At 41.0% G+C, this 14,225-nt stretch overlaps 1 protein-coding gene across 3 annotated transcripts in view; it reads left to right on the top strand.

Moving 5' to 3' along the window:
• myo16 (myosin XVI) overlaps positions 1 to 14,225 on the top strand; it is a 97,535-nt gene that overhangs the window by 25,955 nt on the left and 57,355 nt on the right. For all 3 annotated transcript variants that reach the window (XR_011917948.1, XM_072396898.1, XM_072396897.1), the window contains exons 3-4: positions 8,510 to 8,580; positions 8,956 to 9,099. Coding sequence is in view for 2 of the 3 variants with exons in the window: in XM_072396898.1 (XP_072252999.1) it covers positions 8,510 to 8,580; positions 8,956 to 9,099 (215 nt within the window). In the remaining variant the exon portion in view is untranslated. The remainder of the gene's footprint in view (positions 1 to 8,509; positions 8,581 to 8,955; positions 9,100 to 14,225) is intronic.

Genomic DNA, 14,225 nt, shown 5'->3' with positions numbered 1-14,225 from the left:
TCCAACCTCACGGCCTTTCCTTTTGTTTATGACCATGACCGCCAGTCATTTACCCAACTGTCCGGTCATATCTGTGCCAGACCCATCAGGTCAATGTGTTAATCTCTGCTCCCTGGCTGCCTCTGAGATTCAGCTGGGGCCTCTGAGAGCAGCCGGTGAACCACTGCAACAGTTGGACTGAAAACAGGGTTTCTTGGCTCAACATGAATTGGTTACCCCTGTTTAGTTGCCCACACTCCACTGTGGTACAGGACTAGTACGGTTTTCTTTGCTCTCTGAAGGTCTTCTGACCTCTTAATGGAGTTCAAGGCAAGAAATGAATCGAGCTCAAACGAAGTGGAAAATTCATATACAGAGGTCCCTGCATGAGGGACAAATTCACTGCGAGCAGACTCCCCGAGTGGTGGGAAATCTTATTTGTTTCTGTTTCTGTTTCTTTCTGCTGACTTGCACATCCAACCAAACCACTTGGAGGTTATTGGATGAACTTTTGCAACATCTTTACAATGGTTTCTTAAGTATTATTTGGCGGTATCAGCGCTCTGAGTGGCATGTTTTTCTTAGGATTGCTGCTCGACTTGGCTCATGTCCTGTCTGTAAATAATGATAGGGTTTTGTCTCAGACCAGAACAGAATCATGTGGCTCATTTCTCGATCTTTTCACTGTACTACAGAGACATTTTAAAAGAAAAGAGTTTGTACTAATCGCCCATAAACAATGTCAGGGTAACGGTTAGTCCTTTGCCTGGAGAACACAGGGATTATTGAGCACAAAGATGTGATTGCTAACTTTTAGATTCAAGCTGTTTCTTCATTTCTAAATCCGATATGACTCGCAAAAAAAAGTCAATTTCTTGATTGCTTTCTGCTGTCGGTGTTTCTCATTAAGCTCTCATTTCATGGAGCCCCTCAGACTGAAGTGCGAAAGGAGATTGATAGACTGTGACAAAATGGGTTCAGAAAAATAAGCGCTATTTAGCTGATAGACAGATAGTCATTTCCCTAACATTGCTTTTATCTTGCATAAACAATTCATAATTATCAGCACCGTGTCTTCCATATTGTGATGATTAATGATAAAACGATGGAGAGGCATTTTGGTGACTCATTTGAAAAGTTGTGACTTCGCAAGAGAGAAAAAGATTAGCAAATAAGACTCGACTAAAGATTGGATAGACCTGTTTTTAGCTAAAAAACTGTAGAAACGTTGTCTGCTGACGTGGCAGGTGGGTAATTACAACCGTATGTCTCTCACACACACAGTCACAAAGTGATTGATTTTCTTATCTTTTGCCATGTACAGAAAGTAAGATCAAGGGGAATGAGATAAAGAGAAGCACGGCAGAGAGGGAAGTGGGGAGGTTCAAGAAAAACTAGAGAATGGAAGAAATTGAAAAGCAGCAAGAAAAGGAGGCATGAGGTTTGGAGGAATATTCTGGGGTCAACGTGGAAATTATCAATAACACACAGCCCTATGGCTGAGTAGTACACCTCATCTCCCTTCTCCATCTCTATCCGTCACATGCAAACATCTGGCTCGGTTACATTTTGACATTTGGTGAAATTGCTTTTCCCAAACCAATCTCTTAAATGCGTCAAAGCCAGGCAGGAGAAGAACAGCAGCAGCTGTTGCCCTTGTAACCATGTAACCTACGCTGGGTTAACTTTTTTTTTTTTTACATCTTGCTTTTTCAAGAGAATACTATGTACTGATGCTCTGTGTCCGTGGCTTTAACCAGTAAAACACAATGTGAAAAATCTCTGCACCGGTTTATAAGTCAGGTCTTTTGAATAGGTTTGCATCGGCGTTAATGACTTTAGGATCTTTTCAAACTTAGATTTTATCATCAGTTACATAAAATCAAGTAAAATCTATTTGTCAGTGTGCTCTTGAATACTGACACATCAGCAGGTCCTGTGCAGCTTTCTCTTGGATTTAGACCCTGATTCCTCTGGTGCATTTATCCCGGCTTTCAAAATCATTTAGTTTGAATATTATGAATGTATCATTTTGTCACTTTTGTCTGTGTGTTCATCTGTCCGTATGTGTGTGTGTGTGTAAGCTGCTTTCACATCTCTGCTCTAGAACACCATCAGTCACTTTGGCCCAGAAGGAAATGATCTCAACATCCATTTGAATGATAGTTATAAAAGATGTACGTTCTCCCCACAGAGAGAATCCTAATGTCTTTTTTGACGCTCCTTCCATTTTTTTATCTGGCACTTCAAGCTTCTTCAAGTTAAACCTAAAACATTTCCCTTCGGGCTGAAGAAACCACCCCTACAACACAACCAAAAGCGTTGCTGTTCCCTTCAGGGGGCGAAGCAAACACAGCAATAGGTATTCTTGGTGGGATTGTACCCGGGTCCCTGCATTAATTACACAATGCTTTTCCACTCTGCTCGTGTTTCCCGTCTGTTCAGTGTGCGTTTTCTGAAAGTGCAATTGCTGTGCGTGTGGCGCGGTGCAGTTTGTGTCTTTGTGCTTCAGAGAGTATGCACATACACAAAGAGTTGGCCGCACTTTCTGTTATTGATTGTGTGTAAATCCATCGTGCAGGCGCAGCACACATTCTCAGACTCCAATCAGTTCTCCACACCGAGGAAGTGAAGCAAGCAGAGGTAATGGCTTTCAGTCGTGGTGCTTTGCAGCAGTGCTTTAGACACAGTTGTAAAAACTGAAACATACCTTGCATTAAATAAAAATAAGAAGGCTGTGCACGATGTGCCGCGTGCGGTGGTACATTGTAGTTTGTGTTGATTGAGATCAGTGCTGTAACGCCTCTTCGCAAACTTTGAACAGTCTCTTTGACTTATGCACCTTCAGTAAATACCTTTTGACCAACTCCATGCAAAGTGACAAAAATACCATATGTTGGTATGCTGTTAGATATTGTGCAGTTTTTAAAATAGATATTGCACAGAGGCCAGCTGTTATTTTAGTCGACACGCTGAGCATCATCGCAGCAGAAGATGAAAATCTGTGAACCAATCTCGTGTCATGCTGTAATGTTGTCAAACTCCTGGCATTTTACTTTAAGTTATTTATCAGTTAGCCTTCTGGTTATCTGAAATCTCTCCAGATGATAAAACTCAAATCAGAGCCAGAGGAGAGGAAAGAGCAAGATAAGGGGAATATGCAAGGTGGGGTAGCACGCTGATATTTGTCAGATATACACGATGCTGGGATGAAAAGGTACGTCAGACGTCTGTCATGCTGTTGACAGAACGGGGCCTACACCCACAGAGTCGGTAGGAAAAATATGTCATGGTGTCTGTTACTGCAATTCTGTTTTAAAACCACCATAGTATCATCAGGCAGTTTGTTTTAGCTTCAAATATCCACTTGCGGTTTATTTAATTATTGTTTAATTTGTTTAATCGGAGCTCCTTAAGCTCCATCCTGCACTGGATGAAAACTGAAAATACTTTGCGGACAGTCTGAATGTTGGTTTAAATGCTCTATTTGGTCGTTTATTTTAACTTACCTTATGCAAATGTGGACATTTGTAAGATTTCCCCACAGGTATGGCCAGGCAGGAAAATTGATAAGTTGCATTGAGTTTGCTGTGCCATTTTCCCCTTACTGCTCACAAGCAGTTTTATTTTGCTAATTAATGTTTAAGCTGGATTTATGACAAGCATTAACTTCTTAATGGCAAATAGAAACAGCGCACAACGGTACTACATTAAAATCTACAGTATGCAGTTAGCTACAAAAGAAGGCGGATTTCATTGTGTATCAGACCTTTTATTGCAAATTTGCAACACAAATCTTTACTTTATGTTTTCACGTGTTCTATTTTATGTTTTTGATTATATAGACACCAGTGAAGCACATTACACAAAGTTGTAAGCTAACACTTACAAAGGTCCTGGGAGCTTGAATGAGGGCAACTTGACTTCTTTTTCTTTTTTCTTGAAGACTTTTCACCCTTCGTCCCAAAGGCCTCTTCACATCTAAACCGAAGTCGCATACGAGAGAGCCGCTGATCGCAGTCAGCCACACACACGTGACCTTACTGACCCACCAAGCGTGAGCGGTCTTTCAATTACTAATAAGCCGAAACTCCCCCAGCAACTGGTACGGAACTGAAGAAGCCTTTTGGATGAGAGGTGAAATCTTCCAAGAATCACGAAAAAAGAAGTCTAGTTGCCCTTATTCCAGCTCTTAAGATTACCATGACCTGGAAGAACGGGAATCTAAAAAAAATCACATTTACAGAGGTGTTTTAATTGATTAAATGCTTTATTTTATGCCTCAATACAAATGCGTTCTGGTGTGAAATTGTATTACACCCTGCTGTATTGGGATGTATGGTGTTGTTATATAAACTAAAATCCATAAAATCACACTGCCCACTTGTAGAGACCTGTTCCATCTCCCATAACTTGTTGTTAGATAATCTGCGTTCAGAGTTAAGTAATGTTTTATCTATTTGGATAGAAACGAAAGGAAGCTCATTTCGAAAACATTGAGCAGTGAAGTGAGACGGCCTTTCTTTTGTCCATGACTGTGTGATAAGGACCAGAAATACACCAGTATTTATATGGATGATGGCTCTGAACAGAATCTCATATTGTGCTGCCAAGGAATGATGTTTCACCTGGGGAGTGCGTGTCTGGTTATTATAAGGAGAAGGGGGGGAAAAAAAGCAATAATGCTGTAAGATGGGTTTAATAGAGCTTGTATTATAGGGATTTAATCAGATTCATAGAATGTCACGGTCCTTGGAGTGTAGACATGTTCTATCTTAGGACCCAAATATAAAAGTTGTCCTGCATGGAGAGGTGTATTTTTTTTATTTTACAAGAGATCCTAGAGAGGTGTTTAAAGGTACAATGTGTATATAACAGCACAAACTAGGACCATAAGCTCTGATATATATCCTTGTGTCAAATCAAACCTTCTAGTAAAGGCTCCTCCTCTCCCCATACACTCACACACACACACACACACATTCAAGACTTAAGCCTGAAGATCAGCATTCATTGTAATCAAGCACTAACTGACTAATGAAGGTTTAACTTAGAGAATGACTGTTGTTGCTGTGAGAAATCTTTTCACTCTTCCACCGTGCCTTTGCAAATCTCTGCGATTTATATGAAATTCATCATAAGCCAATAAGGCCGGTTGGCATTTCCAGCAGCTTTAGGACAAGAAAGATTTTTATCCTTTCTGGTATTGACTTTAAAACATGTTTCTGTCTTTGTGATTAAAACCCTTTGGCCTGGGATTTTTGATGGACTTATTGGATCAGAGCCAGTTTCTACCATCAAGCTATGACTTTAGGGCTGTCGGAGTTTACGTGATGATGCACTAAAGTAATTGTTTTTTTAACACAGTAAAAAAATGACAGCGTATTGGATAAGGTAAAGACTACATTTAGATGGTAATAATGCACCACAAAATTGCTTGCCGGCTGCCAGACAAGTCAAGAAGAAGAGATCACCCTCTACTTATCGAATGAGTGAGTTGAGATTTCACAGCAGTTCATCCAGCCTGTGCATTCAAGCTAAGCACAAAACTACTGTAACACAAGATGTGTTGGCCGTAATAGGACATTTGTATACTGTGTGGATCATATTTGCATTTAGATATCATTCATGTGGGTAAAACTTCAGCAAATTATAGAATTAGGTCATTTTATCTTAGTTAACCACACAAAGTCACAGATTATATTTGAATGTAATGAAATTCCCTCCCTCTTCTTTTCTAATAACAATGAATGACTGTCGTTTTGAGGCAGACATTAAAACAAATTCTTTAAAGGATTTAATCTTCGTTAAAACACGTTTAATACTGCTGGTACCCGTCACAGTAATGAAAATATCAATTGGACATGCTTGTCTAGAGAAACCTGCCAAATGGTAAAACAGTACTATTGATTACTAATGGCTGCCTTTTTTTCCTTTTACTGCATGAGGGTCAATGTGTACCTCTTAACCCTTCACCTTCCTTTGCACACATCCAATAACGTTCCATAAAATCAGACAGGTTTTTATTTCACACCAACTAGCTGTAACAGAGGGGATGTTTTATACACTAGACTGAGTCGTCGGGTGGCTGTAACACAAAACCGAAGTTGATGTGCCTCTGTGTCATACTGCACTGACAGACTCTTGGGGCTCTTTTTAGCCACTGTCTCCAAAAGACTCCCATTCAAACACAGTCTACTTCTCTCAGGAAATATTCAATCAGGAATGTATTTTCCCAGTAATTACAGTGTTATCAGCAAATTACACCGTCTCTCTGATCAGTGTGCTAAGAATAGCTCCATGATTAAGAATATTTAGAATCGGGGAGCAGTATCTTTGTACATTCAGCTACTAGTCTCACCCTCTTATTCAAATGTGGTCACATCTGGCTCCAAAACAAAAAAGACGACTGAGCTTGAGTCTGAATTTGAGTCACCTGAGAGGCATTCTTCACACCACGTGGCGTTGGTAGCTACTTCCACTTCTTATACACAGGATATGAATACATGTTGTTGTGACCAGTGCCACTCCCCAAACTTAAAAATCAAAGTTAATCCGCATTAAGATGCAAATCATGAAGACTGCGGACTGCAGCTCTGCTTTCACTGTGGGGCTATAAATTCGATTGATGAACATAAATGAAAAAGCATTATCTAGTCCCTGGTAACTACTTGAGCATTACAGAAGATGAGCCTTAATTGGTGCTTTACAGTCCTGAGCTCTTTCACAATATTGAAAACGAGGAGATGATTGTGCAGTTTGGCTCCAGGCTCGGTCAGTTTGTTTCTCATCCACCATTTAAAGACCATTATGCACTTTAAACTAACGGAGGACGAGACAAATGTGTCTTCACTGCTCTCGTTCGGCCTGTTTGGTATGCATGTTACAGCTGTCACTCTCTCCAAAAATTAAGTTCGGACGGAGTTGAAACACGTGTGCAAATGCCTCAAACAGATGCCAGTGTGTGTAGAGTTTTCAAAAAATGATGAGTTGGTTAGAAGAGCGACAAAACATTCTCACACCTTCTTCGATGTTTTGTTATTTATGTTTTTTTTTTAACTTGAACACCTTAACCCATTAGCACCCAAGGTGCCCTCTGAATGTGAGGAATGCAGTGTGTTGTTTCAGGTCTAAATAGGTTAAAGTAACTGGCTGATTCAACTGATCGTGAATTATTTCAGCTCTAGAAATACGCTCGCTGTAGGCCGTGATGTTCTGTATTTGCTGATATGGGGGTGGAGTAGGTGAGGACTGCAAATGCCTCTGTGAGTGTTTACTGGTAGAACATGCTTGTCTGTGTTTCTGAAATATTCTGTAAGTACGTTGCGGGGAAACCTCTTTTCTTTTTCTTTTTTTTCACATACAGTATGGACACATACACATTTTTGAGGCTGTAATTTAGGTGCTTTTGAATTGCATAAGCACAGGTTTTATACAGAAATGCATAGATGCATGTGAGGCAGCACTAATGGCAGAGCTGCTCTATGAAATCTATGAGTACTTTGGCACCATACTCATGTCGATGTGACCTTTCAGCAGTGATTGAACATTTGTTGGATAGTGCAGAACAGATTTTGGTCCTTTTCATCTGTCCTCTATCTGGAATACAGCTGTAGCTTGTTAATCAAGGTTAATGAGTCATAAATGAGGCACTTGTTAAGATGTTATAGAGTGTGGAAATGTAGGGTCGGTCTAAATTAGCTTAGCAATTCTGGACATTTTTTGTTTATGTATTGCATTGCTTAATATTGTAATGTGCTTCTCTATATCTTCATTTCCTGTATTCCACTTAATCTATTCTGTAGGTTTGTGAGTTTTCTTTAGATAGAGCAGAATTTTCAGCTCCACCTATGGTTTTAAAACATGACTGATCTGTCTTTAGAGTGCGTATGTGACTGAGCTCAATTATATTATTTAAGCTCGTTCGTGCAAGTGAAATGACCTCAAGGGGGAGGAGGGTCATCATCAGGGTTAATTACATAGAATCACAAGAGTGTCTGCCGTCATAGCAGCTGGTTTTGCTCAAAAGCTCTTGTGAACTTTCTCTCGTTGTCCACCTCCACCCCCCTCCCACCCCTCTTGCTCTCTGTGTGCTGCGTTCGCACTGATTCCCATGAAAAATATATTAGTTGTGTAGTAAAATAACTTTGACCTTCTTTAGACGGCTACTCTCTGCTCGTCTGTTTATGGCTGACTGCGCAAACTTGTTCTTAGCGGCTTGTGTTTTCTTCAGCGGATCCGTGTCAGTGTGTTAGTGGGCTGTGGGCTTATAGTATGCGATGTGAATGCGTGCAACTCTGTGGCTTTCTCACCTGCTCCAGGGGGAAAGACCTACCAAACACGCACGCTCGTCTTAACACTGATCCACAGTGACGCTTCAAACACAGTTATGGGACGCCCTTCGCTTATTGAGTTTGACAGTTATAGAGGCAGAGATCAGTGTGTTTATGCCTCTATATGTGTCTGTGTAGCACACCGCCTGTCTGCACACATTACAGGTGTTAACACGGGGATGTTTATTGTGTTGCAGTGTTGCGTCTCCTCAAGGAGGGCGCGGACCCCAACACCACCATTCCCTCTGGAGGATCCTTGCTGCACCTGGTAAGATACACTCTAAGGAACGAGTGACATTTTCCCCCGTAATTCCTACTTTACAGCTTGACTAACCATAAAGCCAAACATCCATGATTGTTATTTTTCCCAGCAGCAGTGTTGTCACTCCCCCAACACGGATATGTGCTATTAACCATCTTGAGTGCCTTAATCATTATAATTTTGCAAATTCCCCTGTGGCTGTACAAGAATATAATTACCACCACTGATAATTATGCGCAATAGATTTTCACATGCATTAATCACCACGCCATATGCACTGAAACATATATCTTGTGTGCCGTTTATAGTCAGCAGTGCCTCTAAAACCACTCGTTCTTCAAACTAGTAGATATGGTAATTTACTGTTTGTGCTCCCCGCAGTGCGCTCGCCACGACAACGTGTTCGCGGCAGAGCTTCTAATTGAGCGAGGCCTGAATGTCAACCGGCAGGACGAGGACCTGTGGACAGCCCTGCATGTAGCTTGTGCGTGCGACCATGCAGACGTGGTCCTGCTGCTGCTACTGGTGAGAAAATCACACGCAAGCATGAACCATGCAGTATATTGAGAGGAGTTATTCAGTTTCACAAAAACAGACATACGAATATATGTATGAGGTTGCACTTCTTTGGATGCAGCTACATATTTTTTTTCCTGAGAGCCCTCAATTCTGAGTGTGTCAGCTACAAATAAGATTAGCGTTTTGGATTTGGTTGGTGTTCAAGTTTCGTTGTGAATTAGCTTTGCACCGGTGGCTCTGTCCGCGTTAGTCATTAACAATTTTTCATCCAAGTGGAGCATCTTTCATTGATTAGTGTGTTTGTGTGTTGCTGACGGTCCTTTCCTCAAAAACCCGGCAGAATCCCTGAAAATGAGAAGATTTTAGACATTCTGCATTAGCATGATATCAAAGCGGAGGCCTATTCTGTAGAGGATGTCTTGACAAGAGCTGTGGTTGTACTGATTAGGTCCATAACGAGAGTTGTGCCAGCTGCAGGGGGAGGGCATGCACATCCAGCGAGTCACTCAGTGGACCGCGACTGCTCTGCTGGTGTTGATTAGACCCAGGGAGGGTTGACTGCAGTCAAAAGCTCTGCAGAATCCCGTGCAACCCGGTTCTTTTGATTGGGTCCTGAGTGATTGCTGGTGCCTTTCTGTGAGGCAGAAAAGAGATGATCCTCAAAGGGACGGATATGTTTGAAGAGCTCCCGGGCAAATCATGTGCAGAATAAATGTCAGACATTATTGTAAGGCCTCTGGGTTCATGTATGTGTTGAATGTCTATGTATTTGCATGTATTTAATTTCTCTCCGAGCAGAGAGTCCCGCAGGCTGGCTAGTTTGATGAAAGCACCATATAGTTATTCCAAATGCATTTTAATCCAGTGAGTTACGCATTATGATGGTCAAACTATGAGAGAGGTAGATTTGATGTTGCTCCATAGGAGAGAGTGCTTCCAATTGACTACAGAGAAAGGTAAAGAGAGAAAAGTGGAGTTCAAACATGTTCCCAGTCTACCAAAACTAAGACATTTTTCAGCTTTCAAAGCGCAAAGGTTTATTTATTTATTTATACCCCTATTTATGAATGTGTGTGAGTGTGTGTGTGACCTTTTGTGTGCTTGTGTGACTGTGACAACATTTGGGTCAGTGTCTGGCCTGGTAAGACAACACTTCATTTTCCAAAAAAAGAGGAAAAAAATGTGTGTGGAGATGCACTTTTCTCTTCAGGATAGGATTTCTGGTATACTTGACATGGGAAGATGGTTTGCCATCTTAAAAATAGCTTTTGCGCAGCCTATTTCCGATAAAGATGCAATGTCCTTGTACTCCTTTCTTATTAATTTTGGCACCCATCTACCCCACCGCCGCAGACCCAGACACTGCTCAGTCACTCGGCCCTGTTCCCGTACCGCTCCCACATCAGAGCTGCAAGTGGGAGATCTGCACCCAGAATTGAAAAGGTTCACATTTTAATGGGAACAATGGGTCTTACTGGAGCTTAATTATGCCATCCTTATCTTTGATTGGCAAAGGAAGGAATATTCTGAAAATAGGTTCCCCTTTCCATGTCCTCTGCATGTCTGTCCTTGATTTCCTATATCCAGTTTACACACAGAGGAACAGAGTGGTTTTTGCTGACAGAGATGTTACCAATCTTGTCTTATGGGCAAAGAAGGGGGGCTGATGAGAAGTCTGTGTGCATTGCTGCTCTGCATCCGGACCGACAACAATAATTCTCTTATCTCTTGCTTCCAAACAGCAGGGAAGCAGGCCATTTCTAAACTCTATTATTTCCAAGCCATTCCTAAACCCATTTAACTCTATTTTTGGTTAATGTTTGTCATTAGTGATGCTGGTGGGAACGAGCAGCAAGTCTCAGTTGATAGTATTTAGCAGAAGGGTGTGTAGTCTTTATAGATGCTCATGTAAAGTAGCCGTGTTAGTATGATGAATTGAGTGAAATATTCTGATTAATAAAAGAATAAAAACAAACAATCTTTCTTTTAATATGGATTTTGTTGATTTTGGTGGCTAGGATATTTTAAACTTGTCCCATGCACGAACATCGACAAAAATCCTATGCTATGTGAGTTCTGTGAGGTTTGACTTTTAATCAGAGGCACAGCCCATGGGATACTTGTGAAGTCATATTTGATAAGAAGTCAATTATGACTTGCTCATTTCATCTCTGCAGAAAAAAAGCTGCAGAAAAAAGACGTGGTAAGCAGTTAATGTCGATTGCACGCTTAGCCTCATTCTTTGTCAGTTTCTGCTTGAATTTGCCACCTTTTGGCACAGAGTGGATAACGATGAAAAGAATTTTGACCACCAATTAATTTTTGTTTGTCAGCGATCGTCTTTGTTGTTCTCTCTGTCAAATCCTACTCTGATGCAAGTGATTCCTTGTAATCTCTGAAATTGTGCAAATGTAGACTGTAGCTGTGTGCTCCAGAGAGAATAATCTCCTCTGTTTCTGTTCCAAAACACTGTCTCGCAGTTCAAAATGAAGCGGAGGTAAAGTTGTGGAATTGACCCACTTTCCATGCTTGTAAATGAAGAATTTAAAACTGAACTCTGAGACTTTTGAAGTGAAATCATTAACGGCAAGCCTCCGGCTGTGCTGAGCTCCACTTCGTGTCGTTTAAAGTACTTTTTTGGTTTTCTCGCTAATAATATTATGCTCTCTACCCCAAACTTGATAATTGTTCATTACACACTTTTTGTACAGTCCTATCATCTATATATAACCTGTTTTAAGACCCAAAGTTGCTCACCATAATCCTGTGAACAAACTAAAGGTTAAATGTAGTAACACTGATTTGCTGGTGTTTAGTTGAATATTTTGTATAGTTGTGTGTGTGCATATACACACACATGTATATATATATGTTTTCTTTTTCTGGCGGTATCTGCAAGAACTTGATATCAAGAAAACGGGGGAGAAAATAAAAATGGGAATCATAACGTACTTTCTCCAGCAGGCAACGTGATAACATGGAAGCCACAGTTATTTGCAAAACAAGTGATAGTTTGACAGTCCATGGTGCCGTTTCTACACTTTTGACTCACCCAAATCTTCCAGTGTTTACATGTTTAGCAAAGCAGGAGCTACGGCAAGGTACTCCAACTGTGTCTACTCTAAACATAATTACCGTAACTCCTTCTTAAGAGACCCTAAGCTTGATGCATCATAATCCCTGTAGTTAAGCATGTGGGAGAAAATGGGTTTTGCAGCTTCAGATCGCAGCCACACAGGTGCATAAAGTACACATCACATTTGACCAATCACACCAGCTGTTTAGACAGCTGTATTGAATACAAGTCTATCATCAGACATTTATGAGACAGATGTCTCAGTGTATGCAAGCCATTTTAAACTGGTTAAATGTCCCCAATAAAAGTGTCCAGCTGAGCAGTCACTTCCCCCAGGGACAGCTTTTCAGGAAACCTCTGCTTGTTGTTATCGATTGCTTGTGGTCACCGTGTTAAACAACTGAAACTCAGGGAATGGGATATTAACTGATATCCATCTTTGGAACGTCCTGGGTGGATCCATCATATTGTGGTTCCCCAAAGTTGGGAAATGTAGACCACCTGATCTTGAATGGGAACTTGTTGGGAAGATTGACAAGAGTGAATAATCAAATCTCCAAATTATTTGGAATTGGCCTCATCGTCCTTCCCAGACTGATGTGCTGCATGTTGCTTTAGTTATGGTAGATAAACGACACAGTGTATCCCATCAGTTGTTTTTTATCTGAAGTTGTACTAAAGTTTAAGATGTGGTTTAAAAAAAACTATTATGTCGGGATATTTAAAACCTTAAGAGTGAACATTGTGTACTTCCTTTGCCACAACTTCTTTCCTTAGTTTAATCCTTCTGCTTTTTGTAGAGCTGTAAGTGAAGGTGATGAGTGATGAGAGTGGCCTCCTGGCCAAGCAAGATAGATTTGTCTGCCAAGTTATAACTTAATCCAGCTAGACTTCTATTGACTGTTGCTGGACCTTGAAGGGAATTGAATGGGCTGGCACACTTCTTCACTCCCCACTGTTTTACACACAGAAGCATACGCAGACAAAATCATACACTTAACCATGGCACCCTGAGAGGAGCCCTTAAGCTCTAAAGGGGGTTTTGTGAGCACAGATATTAATGATATGCTGTTTTATGGAAGGAGTACAAATAGGTCATGAGCAGGATAAGGGTGTAGAGCAGAGTGTTGTTCTGAATGTCAGGTGGGTTTGCTGCTTAGATGTAACGGTTCTTTCCTCATATGTTCTCCCTCTGACTCACTCATGATTTCAGCTGCTGCTCTTCACCGCTGCTTCACGTTGTGATAAGGTTTCCTGCTTTTCATGAATAGTCATGAAGCGGCAGCTGATAATTATTAATGTTAATTCATTCTTTTTGTTAACCCCTAATTAACCCTTATAAAAAAAAAAATCGGTTTGAATTAAAAATCAGTTGGACAGCTCCAGGCTGCTTTCAGGATTTAAGATGAACTGGTTGTCGGAGTTGAACGGATTTCATGCTGTTCCGTCAGCTTGCTCTTCGGCTGCATTTTCAACCCTCGTCTTCCCATTTTATTTTATTTTTTACTTCCTCTACCCCTTCTTTCTTTGCCTGCCTGAGGACTGGGTCATAAATCTCATTGCCACACTGCAACTGTGTTGTTAGAATTCTATTAGCTGTAAATATTAAACAAGGACCCTCACTTACAGTCCCCATCCCTCTTATCAGACCTCGTCCAGCTATGATCGTTACACAGGCCTCTCTTTTATGGTTTGGTCAAACAACAGGAAGTAATTTATGGCTCAGATTGTTACGATTGCCACTTGTCTGTTACTTTCAGTATCATAACCTGGAGAGGGGATGATAAAAATGAAAAAGACAACACGAAGGCTCTGTCCCTGTAGTTGTTTTTTTTTCCTACAAACTTTCCTACAATATTGTAACCAACTACTGTGCTGTCATCAAAGTAAGAGTCATTAAAGAAGAGGGAAAGGCCTCTTGTGTTATCTCATGTTACAGAGGCCGCAGTGACAGGGTCCATGTTGAGTGCACACATTAATCTTGTCACACACACACACACACACACCTCCAAGTGATGGTAACCAGTGCCCCCAACTCTTTACAGCCCCCTGCAGT

The sequence above is a fragment of the Leuresthes tenuis genome, unplaced genomic scaffold, assembly GCF_036924035.1.
Source record: "Leuresthes tenuis unplaced genomic scaffold, fLeuTen1.0.hap1 SCAF_12, whole genome shotgun sequence".
Classification (NCBI taxonomy): Eukaryota; Metazoa; Chordata; class Actinopteri; order Atheriniformes; family Atherinopsidae; genus Leuresthes; species Leuresthes tenuis.
Note: the sequence above shows the minus strand (reverse complement) of the source record. Positions and strands in the feature narration are given on the sequence as shown.